Genomic DNA, 16,785 nt, shown 5'->3' on the forward strand with positions numbered 1-16,785 from the left:
CAAGAAATAAAAACACCAGCTGGCGCTTTTTCACCTTTATTTGGTTTCACTCTTAACGAGCCACGTAAAGGATAAAAATGTAATTTTTCAACAAAGGGCATTATTTAAAGTGCAGTCAGGGCCTTCTGTTTCTAAAATCATCGGTGGTTTACCCTGAGCTTTTATTTGTCAAATTTCATTAGCAAGTGTAGGAAAAAACATAGAATGTGGTTTTTGTAATTACATGCAAAAGCAAGCTCGAAAATGAAATTCTCACTATATATACGTTGACGGTTTTAAGCCAAAGGATGCTTTCCCTAAGTAAATATTTTTAAAAAAAATTATGAAAATAGTTGAGAATTTTCATAAACACTCGTGTTTCATAAAATGATTTTTCTTTCCTGTAAAAAATTGCAGGTCTCTTCTTCTTTGTGCCTTCGCTGAGGCGTGTTATGCACGGCTCATTGGGTAAGAATAGACGCTTCAATCTCGACCGTCCATTTTCCTTATCATGTCCGGACTTGTAATCTCAAAGTGGAAAGCATAAATAAATTTTGGATCCGTTTCCAACGTGGATCCGGTACATGGGATCCACACGGGATTTTTTAGGTAGGTTTAGAATTTAGATTAATTAACATATTTTTTGTTTTGGCAGAGGAAAAAACTTAGTTAAATCTCCAAAACTAGTGCCACTACTAGGAATTTTTTGTTGTAAGGGTCAAACTATAATTTTAAAATTTTAACAAGGGCTGAAATAAAAAATTTTAAATTTTTTATATATATTAAACTGAAATTTTGTAGATCCACATATAAATTTTTAGGTAAGGCCCCCCTTCCTTTCGCCCCTGCCCAAGGCTTATGTCGCTTAAGTTTATAAATGCTCGCCACCAACCCGACCAGTTATGCGGCTAAAGGAATGGTCTCGACATTCAAGTTCTATTCTAAGCAAGTAAGTTTTCAACTTACCTTATTGACCTTACACCTCATATCTCAATGCATTCCAGAAACAATACATGCTTCGGTCATAAGACCAACCCAGTTTGATCCTGTATATGTCAAGTTCAAACTTGGATCGGTTATACCACTGCACAAAAATTGGATCCAAGTCCAAATTAAAACACGGTTCCTCCTATAACTGACCCGCTGGGTGTCCTAACCGATCCGACGACCCAAAGGCACGTGGCAAAAGGCCCACTCACACTTTTTCATGACCATTTAAACAGGGCCCGTTTGAAGACAGGTCCAACTTGACGACTTAATGAGAGGCTCGTATTTGTCAACCATCCATCATTTTCTATTTTTGATGGTCTTTATATCAGCCTCACCAAGTTTATTTTATTTTTTTATTAATACATTTAACTGTGTCCCATTCATACATATTGGTGCTCCTACCGATCCTGGGTTGGATCAAAATTAATCTCTGGATTTATTGTTACCACATTTAGGCCTGTCCGGCCTGGCCTCATAAGAGTCAGGCCATAAGAGTTGGGCTGGACCAATCCGATAAGAGTCTGGCTTAGGCTGGCTTGACGTTTAAAACTCGAGTTTGACCTGAAAACCTAAGCTCGAGCTCGACCCGATTAAAATAAAAAATATATTTTTAAAATATAAAATAAATTATTTAAATATAAAATATATTTTTAATAATAAAAATACAAATTAATATTAACTAAAATAATATAAAAAATTAATCGGACCAGCCCAAACCCAATCAGACTATGTACCGGATACCCATGCCCAAGATTAGCTACATAACTCTTTGTGTGGCTTGAACATGCATGCAAGCAATAAACATACACCAAAAAAGGGATGAAAGTATTTTTCGAATTTTGTTTAAAATAAGTGGACATTTTTACTTTTTTACAATCATTTTTTACTTTTTAAAATGTTTTTTTTATTTGAATAAGAGTATTTTGGTCATTTCCACTGCACCAAATTGAAGTGCACAAGGATAACCAGGTTTGCAGAAAATTAGCAATGGGCAGACGGAGAACCGTGAAAAGAAAAGATCCAAAGGGGTGAAAAGACGGGGCACAATTACAAAGAACGATGGGCATAAATATGTAAACTTTGGGGGGTCATTTGGAAACCGTAATACTATGTTATCGTCTGATTCAACTAAATAAAAAATTATTTAGATTCATTAAATACTTGATTTATATAAAAAAAAGAAGATCCTGATTATAGTGTACGTGAGGCTTCTCAGTTGCTCACTTGCTTTGCTCTACTCTATCTACCTGCCTCTTTAACGTAACCTCTTTGGAGAGAAAGAAAAGACTCGACCAAGATCAGGAAAAAGAGTTTCGAAACCTTTATATGGCTAACATGAACAGACCTGACATTTCCCATTCCTGTTCAGCAGCCATGCAGAGTTCAGTGGGGTGCTGCTGCCTGATAAATTCTTGTTAATTTTTTGGTTGGTAGTCTGTCGGTACATGACATCTAGAAGAACTTTCGAAACCTTCCCCGATCTTGCTCTTCCGACCTCCCATTAAATGCAGCTCACAATGACAATGAGCTGAAGAATGAAGATGACAGCCGAGGTTGCCAACTTCGTTACTCAATCGAATGAACTTTCCCATGGTATCGTCTTTTTAGTGCAGGTAACATCAATTAGATATTAAATTATGGCTGCAAGTAGGTACAACAGTACAAGTTTATAGATGGTAATTGAAAAAAATGTAAGAGGGTGTTTGTGTGTGTGCCTCTCTCAATATATATATATATATATATATATATGTATGTGAAAAACTGAGAGAAAAGATTGTTAGATGACTAAATATTGTCACCTTTTTCTCATTGTTTTTTTCAGCCTTCCATCTTAGAAATATCAATTGCCAAATATGATTTTTTGTGGGTTTTCCACTTAGAGGTCATATAATATATATATATATGTGTGTGTGTGTGTAAGAAAATAAATTCATAGTTAATTATTTGTAAAAAAGGCTCGAGCAAAGTAGTTGTTTATGTTCATATAATCCATTGTAATTAAAACTATAAAAATGGAACGCTCGAAAAAGGGGCTTGAATCTGGATCTGATTCACATATGAACTGTGAAGTGTATCGTATCCAATATTGACCGGTGACCCTTATATAGTGTCATACTCACACTGAGGGGTGGAGCCAGGGGGTGCCGGCAGCAGCCGTCCACACCACCCTCTCTCAATTTTTTTTTTTAACATGCATATAATTTTGAAAAATGTTCATTTATCTTATATAAAAATTTTGAAATTTTTTTGTTTTAACCCGACTATAAAACTCTATTTTGACCCTTTTAATGAAAAAATCTTAGCTTCACCCCCGGCGGCACTAGTACATCACATCACCCGAGATAGAGTAACCACATTACTTAGTCACATGATACTCTCAACGCCTGTGACACTTGATGCGACCTGTTGCCTATGTTTTTGGGTTTTAATGCACATTCCCTTTTGGTAGGTTCTCTGGCATTGTAGATCTCCTACTGAATGCAGCTGATGATGCTATGAATAGAGGATCAGATGACAGATATAACTGCCAACCATAGTGCTGAATTTGATGAATTTTCTATTTGATATTGTCCTCTTAAGTCACAAGTCACATGTGTAAGGGTGGTTTTTTCATTTTTCCCATTTTGTCCTTATGCGGGAAGCTTCTTTTGGTGGAGCCTGATTGTAAAGTGAGGCACTGATATGTAAAATTCAATTTCATGTGTGAAAACAAGAAGGTCATTTTCAATAGCATGCAATCATGTGCCTTTCCCGGCAGGGGCAGAGCTATAATTTTTTCATTGGGTGGGCCAAGATATAATTTTTCAAAATTTTAATATATGTTCAACTAAAATTTTTAAAATTTTACATATAAAAATTTTAATTTTTAAAAAACTGAAGGGTCGCTGTGGGCCCTACTGCCCCTCTGCCTCTGCCCCTATCCCGTGGCTCGTGTGGCTCCGCCATTAGCCCAGTGTAAAGGCTTTCCGAGCTTAAGAGGTCCATTTGTTGAGCTTTACATAATTGAAGATGCGAGAACAGGCATCGCAATCTAAACAAACGCAAACATACTCACAAGGATGTGTTCATCCCATTCTACCTGCAAGTTGAAGTTGATGGTGTTATTTTATCAAAGTTTTCATCCCAATACTTGTCAGATGTCACGTCTACTTTCAAAGGCATTGTCACTATACTCTCATCAATATATTATCATTTCTCTTCAGGTCGTTTGACAATAGTAACGCATTGTTACTGTCTCATAAATCTACCTACAAAATAAGGTGGATTTATGAAACACTTATTACAGTCATTCGTGAACAGTTATTGCTTTTTTTAGGCAGATTTATAAGAACAATGTGCCACTATTGTCAAACAGAACCTTGATGTATATTATAGTTCATTGAACAAGGCAATTTGTCCTTGTATGGTGACAAGGACTATATTTTAGGTCTCCCATGTGTTCTCTGCTGTATGGGAGAATATTTGGGCACGTGAAATTTTCACCAATGCTTGGTTTGTGAACTTTTGACCTAATGAACCTGTAGGATCTTTATGAGCTTCATCTACGTGGTCTAGATTCAGACACAAGACTTTCAATTAGATTCCCTGTAATTGGGTTCAAATTCAGAGACTAGTATTTAAAACCCAATTCAAATTTGTCTAGCAAAAGATCCAACATTTATATTTAATTGGGACAAATCCTCATTGTTGACCAATTAAATGTTTGATTAGATTCAAGTTAGGTTATAAAGTTGTATACCGAATGATGATATTGGATGGTAATTGAACGTTTCAATGTTTTCCCCAGCCCCGACTAAATGGATTTGAATTTGGATATATCCCTCCATGACAATTTAAAGTGACATTTGAGTGTTCATAATGTTGGCGACTCGAGTTCAGGATGATAACGAAACCATGCATGAGCTCGTTCAAAAACCATAGTATGTCTCTGAAGGCATGGTGTAACTGGTTGGGTTAGAGGTTTGTGGAAAAAAATGCTTTTTTATATTTAAGTGACAAAGTGTAATACCTAAGTTGAAGAGTGCACCACTGCCATCATTGATGCTGATCAAGTGCATTACACTCAAAGCATACAGAATTGGAAAAGAGGGGCTTCAGGCATCTTAGATCCAACTTCAGCAGGTTTAAGTAAATGGTATTTTCCCTCATATATATCACGTAAACTAAATAATGATTTTACAATGTTTTATCAACAGAAAGAATTGACTAGCTATCAAATTGGAGATAATCAGTGGCATAGCCACATAAATTAGTTATATACATGTTTTGATATATTTGATTGTTATTCCACAAAAAAAAAAAAAATTTATGGTGAGGATAATGACTATGGATTTTGGGAAATATGCAATTCTGTCTTCAGATTGAGGCTATGAGGTACCAGATCGGACCCGATCTCAACGTTGCTAAGGGACCTGTGTGAGGACACGCGTTGCAGAAGAAGATCTGGACTTGATGCCTGAATGTCATAAGTTTTCAGGACAAAAGTTCACTTATGTGAAGGGACACGAAATCGCGGAAGCGGGATACGGAAGACGAGGGCGCGAAAGAGTGAGTCCCAATTTTTCTTCCCTTCCGCCCTCTCTCTCTCTCTCTCTCTCTCTCTCTCTCTCTGTATCTCATAGTGAGCCACCAAGTCAGATTCTGCAGAGGTGCTAGGGTTTCATGATCACATGCTTCGTTTTCTCGGGTAGTCTCTCTAATCCCCAATTATTTCGGTTTTATTGGCTCTTATGCAAGTGGTTCTACATTGGCTTTGTCATTTCCCTGCTCCTTACCGTAGAATTTCAGCTCGAACGCTAATTTCTGGTGTTTTCTTGCAAAGTTTGAGGTTCGTTCTTATGAGAGCAGATTTTTCTAGGAACAGATAATTATCTTCCTTTTCCTTGCCTTTGATATCAGAAACTGTTGGCACGAGTAACGGTTTTTTCGATCTGTTAGCAAATTTTTCGTCCATTCGAGTATAAAAGGTGGTTCGCTGTGTACGCTTGCTCCAATGGTGATTATCGCGTCAGTGGTTTCTTGTGCGCAGAGACGATACTTCTTGTTGTTTCTGCTTCCTTCAGTAGTTTGGTTCGAATTGTTCTTTGGGAGAAACATATCCAAGGACATGCCTCCGAGACCATCTAAAATGAAATGTTCGTTTTAGGGCGGTGGAATCCTGATAAATCCCAGAATAGTTCGAGCGGGTTGTTTCACTTGATGTGGTTGCTTAATGCCTCAGCTGCTCAGTATACTGATTTTCTGAGAGGCGACCAAATTGTCTGCCCACTGTATCATTTGTTTTATGCCTCCTTTAGTTGTCTACAAGGCCCAACTTCTACGGATTTCTGCTGCTCACTGATTATAGTCTATACATTGTACCTGAAGGCGCACTCTGTGCAGTTGCAGCGGGTGTCTGGGTATAGTAAAACGGCAAAAAAGGAAAGTTTTTAGGGGTTAAGCTAGGGGGCACCAACGCATATTGCATAGTCAAAATTTGGCAATTGAAGTGCCTTAGCATTCTTAATCATTAAGTTATGCTCATGTTATAAACTGTTTGTCCATTTATTTTTGAAGCGATGGTTTTCATTTTGGTGACATGAAACAGAAAAAGAAGGGAAATGTGGTCCTTAACTCATTCTCTTTTTAAGTATTTCCTAACCACTATTGAATGCAGAGAAATTTGCAATCCATTATAGTTAGAAAAGCCATGATAGGGCAAAATTAGTTCGCCAATCCAGATAATGAAAAAGAAAATACAAAGAAATCTGGAAATAAAGGAAAAAAGGAAAACAACAGAAAAAATTAAATTAGACTGACGTGGTGGATTCATATCTAAAACACAATATCTGACAATTGTTTTGGAAAAGGGAAAGAATGGTAGAAATATGAATATATGATGCTGGGAAAAAAAATTGAATGTGAAGACCGAAGATTGATGAATAATATTTCTCCACTTCTCCTTCATAGAGAGAGTGAGAGAGAGATGGCCAGAGTCCAGTGGGTGGCAATGTTGGTTTCAACTTTCAAGGAAAGGAGGAGGACTGCACAAGAAGAGTATATATATATATATATATATATGTATATTGCTGGGATTTTAGGAAGTAATGACAGTGACTTTTGAAGTTCTTAGGGTTGTGGTGAACTTTCATTTTCAGGCCGAGCCGAAGGGGCACCAACCTGATTAATGGGGGCATTCCATGTGGTTGACCAAGCCTTTCAGTTAGATTTTTGAAGGTCAGGGTGGGGAACTTGTCTGCCGTGGCCCAAACACGGGTCCACTGGTTGTATCTATTGTTCCAATTATCGTATTGGTTTCCTTGCATATGCTTATGGGGTGGAACTATGGAGCAAATTTGCAAGTGCTTATGCTATCTTCTTTCATTTTTCTGTGTTGTGCTTGTCATGATTCTGTTGATTTGTTATTTGATACTTGCTGAGTTAACATGCACCTTTCATTACAGTGCTGGAAAGTTACATTCAACAGTTAAGTTTAACATCTTGTCTCAATTTCTCATATTATTTGTGCACCAAAATTTACATCAATCACCTTTTTTCTGATAGCCTGATACTGAATGTTGTTAGCCGGCTAAGCCAGAATCTTGAACATCATACTATTCCTGGTCATTTTGAGACATGTACATCAAGCAGGTATTTTGTTTTTGTTTTGTTTTATGCTTTTCACACTAAAATTTGATCATTCATATTTTTTGTTCTTGTCTGCTTACTCGCATTATTCTTAGGTTATCATTGAAGGATTTAAGAGCTATAAAGAGCAAATTGCTACAGAACCATTTAGCCCAAAGGTCAACTGTGTAGGTAATTTACTTGAGAATTTTTGGATGATCGTAACCATGTTTCCCTGCACCACATTCTGTATTTCTTCAGTGATTTTGTTCATTGGTCGCCATCTTCACAGCATATAGGGGCAATCACATGAATATGTGTAAATTTTATATAGACAACTCTTTCTTAACTTGTTTCCAATCTTTATACCTTTCTCTTGTTCTTATTTTGCATGTGTGCACGTGCTTGCATGTCTAAATGTGACCTGTCACACTATTTGAGGGGAAAGTAGAATTTTAGGGAGCAATTTATTGAGAAAATCTTGTCGGAACATGAAACAATGGCTTGATTGGGAGGATGAGATATAAGTTTCTACTTACTTGGAGACTATATCGAGAAAATTTGTATTGCTATGGCTATTTTATTCAAAGCAACAAAAAACTGAATTTTATATACTTCTGAAATATTAGCATAATTTTTTCAGGGAATATGTGCATGCATGTTAAAGAGTTTTTCTATAAAATGTGCATGAACCATAAAACGGGAAAAATCGGAAAATTATTTTTCTTCCAAGCGTATGGGAAATACAATGATATGACATGACATCGGGTGGCCTTGACATGTTGGATAGTAATTGGTTGGTAACATTTTGTGCCATCTCCATCTCTAATTTGGAAGTTTATATAAATTTTATCTTCAAATAAAACAAAAGAACCTTCATTTCAGGAATAAGGGTCATTTCAGGAATAAGGGATACCTGTTACCATGTTATGTTTTGGTTAGTTTAGCTTACATTAACTAATTGGTCACTAATGATCTTTATTGCCACCATATCAGCCATCACCAGTGCTCATTTTCATCATTCCCATTACCAAAGCAACATTGACTTTTCAGAAAAGTTGCCACACCCTAGTCAACATGACTTGGGTGCTGGTGTGCCCAATTGTGGCAATGGATAATTTGCTTTCCTTTTCATCGAACCATTAGAACCATGACTTGATAATTGTGTTGAAGTTTGTTTTTTGCATATATATGTATATATATTATGAAAACTGGTACCAGACCCTTATATGTGCTAATATACCTTGTATTATATGTGCCATTGATTTGAAAAGATCGGATGGTGGAGATTTAGTTGGAAAAATTGAAACCAAGCTATATTTTTAGGAGATGGAAATACCCATCATTGGAGGAAACAAATCAGTTTCCCCAATTGAGATCCTTTGGCTTCTTTTAAGAGGTATTTTTGTTTCTTAAAAATACAGTTTGGTTTCTATTTTTTCAACTTAATTTCCATTACCCAAACTTCTTAAAATGGATGGCCATACGATTCCCATCCAATCTAGTATATAAGGGGTCTGGTAGCTATTGGTTTTCATATATATATGTATATATATATATATGTATATATATATATATATATATCACAGTCACAGATTTTGAAATATTTTCGAAAATTTCATGATATTAACGAAAAAATGAAAAAAACAAAAAAAAAACATTAAAATCAATTTGTCATGATTTTTTCACAAATTGTTCTTGTATTGAATTTTTTTAAATTTTTTTTAAACACTTGGTGAGATTTTCCTGAGATTTTCAACTTTGCCATATTGTACCTGAGAAAATTTTGCCATTAAAACCTGTAAGCAAGATTTGTGACAATGCTCTTTACATACTTAATACCATGTCTTTTGATTTTTAATAGATGAACTTCACTCTTATATGTGTCCCATTGAATTCTTTTCCTCAAAAATAAGAAATAAAGACAACATTTCACCATCTCCAGGAGCTTTTCCCTTCTTCTCTACGTAAGCTTGGTTGGTCTTCATGTGCAGTAGATGTAACTGCTGATGCACAACTTGTACTTGTAGTTGACTTAGAGATTCCTTTTCCTTTATTTGCTTTACTGCAATAAAGTAGTAGAACTTTTAAAATGAGAACAACATAATGAACTAAAAATTCAAAAGTGAAAAAGAATCAAGAATTTCAAACTTTCTTAAATATGATTAAAGTAAAGATTATGGTGAAGGTATGAACACTGAAAAGGTATGGGGATCCCCTGAAAAAGCTACTTCGGGTTTTGGAAAACTTGGGCCTACTACCATATCAGTGTTGGAACGTGGGTATGGGTATGGGGACACACTTGGATATGTTTTACTTTTTTATTTTTTAAGGAAATTCTACTGTGTTATTATATTTCTAAGCTGCATATGAACTATGAAATCACATAATTTGAAACACAAATATATTTTTTGAAATTTTGATTGTTTGTGGGATGTTTCTCTCTCTCTCTCTATATATATATATATATATGCCTGCCATACCAATATCACTGTACCCATACCTCTATGTACCTGCCTTACCAATATCACTGTACCCATACCGGTACCCATGTGACTTAGGAAGGAAATAGACAGTCACCCCAAAGTTCCAAACAGTAAACACAAACATAGATACAGGAAGTTGAACTGTGTTCAGGTGAGGTCGGTTGGTTTTAAAGTCTTTTAAAACTGAAGTTTTGTGGTTTGCATTAAGTCTGACCCAGACTTGACCCGAGCCATAGCTGGTTGGCACGGGTGTACCTGCATTGGCGCACCGACATACTGACGTGGGTACCCGGGTCATTCTCACATACCTGTGTGACTTAGTCGTTACTGTTTTTTCTATGTTAGTATAATGTTATTACATGGAAAACTATCATGATCTTTTTCGTGTATGCTAGACATGATGTTGTTCTTAAATTTCTGGAGAGCATATAGTTACAAAAACAAATTTTATTTGAATTTCGTTTTTATGTAAGTTCCTTTGTATGTGTTATTTGTTGAATGATTATTTTTTAATGGCATGGAAAATTGCATGAGAAAAAGTTATGTTCATCTTACTTTGTTGCAAAAACTTATGTTCATCTTCCTTTGTTCATTAAATTGATAACATCGGAGATCTTCTTTACTCTTATGATGTTCAGGATCTGGTTGCAGCCTAAAGTTCTGTAAGTTGAATATTAAGAAACTGAATTCTTTAAAATATATTGCATGTGGTGCTCATGATCCTTGTTAAGTGGGTTCTGGTGAAAATTTGTGAAAGCTTGAGCTATAGATCTCAGAGCCAAGTAGGAGGCCATGTTCAATGTTTATGGCTGCAAGGCATTGGTTCTAACAATTTCGTGTGTGATGAAAATTTACTTTTCTTTGAATTTTATTCCTTTCATCTTGACATGTCTTAATAAAAAAGCCCTGTTGAAAATGATATTGCAGTTGGTGCAAATGGGTCAGGGAAGACAAACTTTTTCCATGGTAATGCCCATAATCCATATTGCTGTCTGTGAATTATTGGTTCCTATTGAGCCTTTTGATTCAGTTGCTTAAAGCTTAAGGATTATGCAATGGTTCTGTCAGTTAATAAGTTGATTTCTTGTTATGACAAATGCTTTCCAGCTATACGTTTTGTCCTCAGTGACCTTTTTCACAACTTACGGCCAGAGGACAGGCAGGCTCTGCTTCATGTATGTATCCATCTTCTGCTACTTTTTTTCTCATCTAGTCTGGCATCTTCTAACTAGTTTATTTTCCAGGAAGGTGCAGGCAAACAAGTAATATCTGCATTTGTGGAAATAGTTTTTGACAACTCGGACAACCGTATCCCTGTAAGATCTTATAGTCTTTTCCACAACTTTGTTGTTAACCCTGTTAGCTCTTTTTTCTCATTTTTATGCCTATGAATTTTCACCATAACCTACTTTGAGGTGAGCACTGTGCACTTACTGCTGTACTTATATCTGAATTGCTTGCATTTTCCTTCTTATGGAAATGGTAAGCATAATATTGATGAAAACTGAAGCAACTACTGAAAGCAGAAGCAAAGGTAGTTAGAATCAGAATATCAGCTACAAACATTTCTATGTAGACATAATCTGTGATTCTGATTCTGTGGGCTGTATGTCTCCTCAATGAACGTTAGATGCAGGAGTAGTTTTTGTTGAATAAGTATCGTTCTTCCTGGGTATGATATAAATCCAAATGCATCCAATTATGTGATTAAGGGAACAATGGACTGTTCCTGTGTTCATGGAAGCTAGAGGTTCCTCTTCTCGAATACTACTTTTTTGGGTTCATGTCTCCCGTTTATGTGATATTCGCTTTCTACCTTTTACCTTTCATGCATGTGGCTCTCCTCTAACTACTGTCACATGTATCCAATCTTTTTGAATATATTTCTGTATTAATGAAAACAAATGAGAAGAATGAAAAAAACGTGAAAAATTCTTTTTTTAGAAAAATATGCAAATAATTTTTTTTGCATTTTTTCCTTTTCCTTTTTTTAACATTAATATCATCATGGGTTCCAATTTCAACTTAAACAAAATTATTAATCAGTTCGTCTACGTTTTTATGTCTTCTTCTTAGCTTCTCAGTTATTTTATTTGTTTTCATTTTTCAAGATTTTCCCAATAAAAATAACTTTGCCAAAAAAATATTAAAAAAACCTTGCTGTTAATAACCCGAGAACAATATTTGTATCAATGCTTCTAACTTATAAGTTCTATTTAATGGTGATGCCATGTAATTGTATATCAGTTGATTATTATTTCGGTCTTGGTTAATTTAATTTAGGTACTAATAAAAGGTTTGGACGACCTGATGTATGATCCCAGGTTGACAAGGAAGAAGTATGCCTGCGAAGAACTATTGGACAGAAAAAGGATGAGTACTTTTTGGACAAGAAACATGTCACGTAGGTTTCATATTCTTTCTGTTACCTCATCTAATCTTGATGAAAATTTGTGTATACGACTATCTTTCCTTAATGTTTCTGATGATAAATGTACTTAATGTTTGTAGGAAAACTGAGGTCATGAATTTGCTTGAGAGTGCTGGTTTTTCTCGATCCAATCCTTATTATGTAGTTCAACAAGGAAAAGTAAGTGATCTAACAACCAGTAAATGATTTTTTTTTTCTTTTCTCCCACTCAAATTGTCCTCACATAATATTTATTGTCTCTGTCCTCAGATAGCGTCATTGACACTCATGAAAGATTCTGAACGGCTTGATCTATTGAAAGAAATTGGTGGCACTCGAGTTTATGAGGAGAGACGTCGTGAGAGTTTGAAGATCATGCAAGAAACTGGCAAGTGAATGATTCTGAAGTCCCTTTTCTTTCTGAAGTTTTATGGTCTCATTTACTGCTTTTTTCCCCTCAGGCAATAAAAGGAAGCAGATAATTCAAGTGGTGCAATATTTGGAGGACAGATTGAAGGAGCTTGATGAAGAGAAAGAGGAACTGAAAAAGTATCAGCAACTTGACAAGCAGAGAAGGTCTCTTGAATACACTATTTTTGACAAGGAGTTGCATGAAACGAGATCAAAATTGGTGGAGGTATTTTATATCATCACATTAAAGATTTGACCATAGACATCCTAAAAGTTCTACTGTTAGATGCTTTCACTGACTTGGAAGTTTTCTTCTCTTTTATCTGCATCATAGTCACAAAAAATGGGCTTTTTTTTTTCTTCGAAAAAATGCATTAAAGCATGAAAATTAAGTCAGCCGAATAAAATGGAAAAAATTGCTATTTTTTGAAAAAAATGCAAAGCGAAAAAAATATGTTTATCCCTTTTGTGTTTTTCAGGTTTTTAATGCCAAGCTGCTTGTTTCCATTTTCTAATCTTTATTGGTTGCTTATCTACTTATTCTTTGATGTTGTCTTATTAGTTTCTCATTTTTTTATTTTTCCCTAATTTTTAAATTGTTTTAAAATTTATTGTATTTTCCTTTTTTTTTTCAAGGTGGCCGAATTGCACGCAAGAAAAACTTGCTGTTTAAAACATGAAAACAAATATTTGTGACTATTGTCTACATAGTCTTCTGTCCATTTCTTGTTGCATCTATTGAGTCAGGTGCTATAATATTTCAACAAATCTTAGTTGGCTGGTCATGGTTTAAGACTTTAAGTGTCCTGGAACTGGGAGCTTCTTATAGCATGATCATAAAAATTAGAAGGATTTACGTTGGTTCGTGAGAAAGGAGGATAAGATACTTCAATATTTTTATTATATTTGTTTAATTTAAGGTAGCTGGATTCTAATATACTACTGTTGTTTCAAGTTTCAACTCTCTCTCTCTCTTTCTCTCTCGTGTCCTCCTCGCCTCTTTTCAAAAATGCGGGCAGACATATAAACTTCGTAAAAACATGCTATGTACATATTTGGATACATTATACTTCATCAGCATCCGTATAAGTTGCTGATTTGTCTCGAAATAATTATCTTAGATAGTTGCCATTGATGCCTTCCAGGTATGCAAGTGTGAAAATCCTGATGTTTGTTTATGCATTTGCTTATTCTCATTCTTCCTGTTCTTTTCTTCTCAGTCTTGACCCTTGAGACAAAATCTTTATTTAGCTCCTGCTGCTTCATGTTGACATTGCAAGGGGGTAGTGTCTCATCGGCTCATTTATTCATGACATATGGTTACATTGATTTTTTCACAAGCTCCCTTTGGTTTTACAAACAGAGGCCTCAGCTGATCGGAATGTTTGCTTATGCATTACCAGGTTACAAGAAGGCTGCATGATTTTGTCCTGGCATCACTAAAGTTTTTCCTACTTTTTTTCAAAAAGGCAGTTCAAACTGTCATTAAATTCCCTTGCTGCCCATCTGTTGCCTTCTTGGTTATATAATGATGTTAGATTTCACTTTGCATCCTCTGTTGTCTATACTGGCATTCTAACTAATTTTCATTGAATGAACTGCATTATTGTTTTCATTTGAACAGTTTGTGAACTTAAAGTTTCTTGTGATTAATTTTTTTAGCAAACTCCGGCTAATGGTAAAAAAAATTGTCTGAAATAACTTAGTAATTTTGAAGTATTAGTATTTGTTAAGTGCTTTGCATATTAACTTCACTTGTTCCCGTCATTTTAGTACATGATTATTTTGGGTTTGCATTTTCACCATTTAATACTTTAAGCATACAAAATTACTGATGATTCCTTTCTTCTTTTTTTAAATTTGGTTCTTTTTTCTTCATTTTCTGGTTCTCATTAGTTATGAGAGCCTTTTCTTTTGTTGATAACTTGATGTGGTTTATGCTTTCATAGATGCCAAATGATAAGGAAAAATCTTTTAGGTTTCTGGTCGAGGATGTTTGCAATGAGTACTCAATTTTTTTTCTTTTGCTTTGTTCACTTTTATGTCCAATCTCTTTTACTATGGTTCGTCTCTCTAGTGGTAGTTATGTGCCGTTGGGCTTTCCAAAAAAGTGTTTTCTTTTTGGGCTTTTTTTCACTTTTCTTAGAGTTGATTTTCTTTTCTATTTTGAACTTTTAGGTGGAGGAAACTAGATCAAGGGTTTCCGAAAAGTCAGCTAGTATGCACAATGAAGTGTCTAAGGCTCATGAAGACCTAAAGAAATGCGAAAAGGAGATTAAGTTTTTGATGAAGGATTCTCAATCATTGAATAAGGAGAAAGAGACGATAGAAATGCAGCGAACTGAAGCAATCAAAATACATGCACAAGTTGAACTTGACGTGAAAGACATAGAAGAGAAAATTGCTAGTGAAACTCGTTTGCAGGTTCGACTTGAGGCATTTGAACTATGTTTAAGCCAATTTTCACCTTTTGAGCCTTGGTGGATTATGCTATTGGTATTTTTTCTGATACATGCAGGAGGAAGCTAAAAGAGATCTGAAGATTCTGGAGGGAGAAATTCAAAAGTCACTAAAGGAACTGGAGGAAATCCGACCAATATACATAGCACGGGGCAATGAGGAGGAAGAAATAGCTAAGAAGTAAGCTTAAAAGAGTCATTGACTTCAACTGTCTAGGGATTGAACTTGTAATGTATTTTGATGTGTTCACTATGTTGTATACTTGTATTGTATGTAGAATAATGGAGCGTGAAAAAAAGCTAAGCATTCTGTACCAGAAACAAGGTCGTGCAACTCAATTTTCTAGCAAATCTGCTCGTGACAAATGGCTTCAGAAAGAAGTCAATGACCTTCAATCTGTCCTATCAACAAATCTAGCGCAGGCAATTTTTGCGAGCTTTGTTCTTTTTTCTATTAAATTCTGCCCTTTTATATTTGTGATATCATCCACTTACAGAATCATGCCATCTTCAAGTTCTGTCTTAAATGTTTTGTGTTTTTTTTTCACGTCTTTTGTTAGGTTTAATCCATGTGGAGATGGGTCAATATGTTGATGCCTCTGAATTATATTAATAGGATTCCGACTTTAGCTTCTTTGATGGTTGAGTTGTCAATGTGCCCTGCTAGAAATTGTTGAAATGGTGATTCTCGTTTGTGTTATTCTTTTTGTCAATCAGGGCCTTGTCAAAATTCCAGAAAAATAATTCATACGTTTATGCATAATGCATCACAATCATCTATAAGATTGAAGCTAAATGATTTATAACTTTGTTCATAATTCATCACAATTAAAAAAAAAAATTCTTTGTAATCCATGAAGAAAAGTTTGTCATGATTCTAGCTCTTCCATCTCTGCCTCGTCCTCCTTATCTGTGACTGAACGAAAAGAATCAAATTCTTCAAAATGCTATTCTAAGCGTGAATAACAGTAACATTACTGGAGATGTTATTTCCAAATGTGACTGAACGAAATGTTAAATATTGACAGTTTAACAATCAAGGTTAAGAAATCTGAGATCCTGAATGCTAAAATGGGAACTGAAAAGAAGTTTTTTGGAGTTACAGAACATAACTGAATAGAAAAGAAATTGAGAATCGGTTTGGCAGCATCCTAAAATGTGGCTGAACCTATTGAGCATGAAGAGTTTGGAACACAAATGTAAAGGATTCAATAAATTAAAAGGTCAAAATAGACCGAAAAAATGATAATGTATCTCAAAAAGAGGGCTTGAAACAAAAGTAGAAAAAATTAAAGTGCTTTATACAACACAAATTTCAACAACAAAGAAAAAAAAAGAAGAGGCTGAATTGTAAAAGAAAAAAAAGTCCAAACAGTCTAAAAAACTCGTTAAAAATTCACAACAAGCAGTCGACTGAAAAAGATGAAGAAAATGGACTTAAACC

At 35.2% G+C, this 16,785-nt stretch overlaps 1 protein-coding gene across 8 annotated transcripts in view; it reads left to right on the forward strand.

Moving 5' to 3' along the window:
* Positions 1-5,455: 5,455 nt before the first annotated feature.
* The window catches only part of LOC116252616 (structural maintenance of chromosomes protein 3), a 31,340-nt gene continuing 20,010 nt past the window's right edge, over positions 5,456-16,785 (forward strand). For 2 of the 8 annotated variants that reach the window (XM_031627049.2, XM_050077195.1), the window contains exons 1-13: positions 5,543-5,656; positions 7,513-7,599; positions 7,692-7,767; positions 10,989-11,027; positions 11,169-11,236; positions 11,306-11,377; positions 12,386-12,465; positions 12,573-12,651; positions 12,742-12,859; positions 12,933-13,108; positions 15,061-15,306; positions 15,401-15,522; positions 15,620-15,764. In XM_031627049.2, coding sequence (XP_031482909.1) covers positions 7,585-7,599; positions 7,692-7,767; positions 10,989-11,027; positions 11,169-11,236; positions 11,306-11,377; positions 12,386-12,465; positions 12,573-12,651; positions 12,742-12,859; positions 12,933-13,108; positions 15,061-15,306; positions 15,401-15,522; positions 15,620-15,764 — 1,236 coding nt within the window. In that variant the 5' untranslated portion in view covers positions 5,543-5,656; positions 7,513-7,584. Of the gene's footprint in view, positions 5,657-7,167; positions 7,186-7,512; positions 7,600-7,691; positions 7,768-10,988; positions 11,028-11,168; positions 11,237-11,305; positions 11,378-12,385; positions 12,466-12,572; positions 12,652-12,741; positions 12,860-12,932; positions 13,109-15,060; positions 15,307-15,400; positions 15,523-15,619; positions 15,765-16,785 lie in introns of those variants that run through there. The other 6 variants (XM_031627009.2, XM_031627014.2, XM_031627022.2 and 3 more) reach the window with 5 other exon arrangements.

This window comes from Nymphaea colorata, chromosome 1 (assembly GCF_008831285.2).
Source record: "Nymphaea colorata isolate Beijing-Zhang1983 chromosome 1, ASM883128v2, whole genome shotgun sequence".
Lineage (NCBI taxonomy): Eukaryota > Viridiplantae > Streptophyta > Magnoliopsida > Nymphaeales > Nymphaeaceae > Nymphaea > Nymphaea colorata.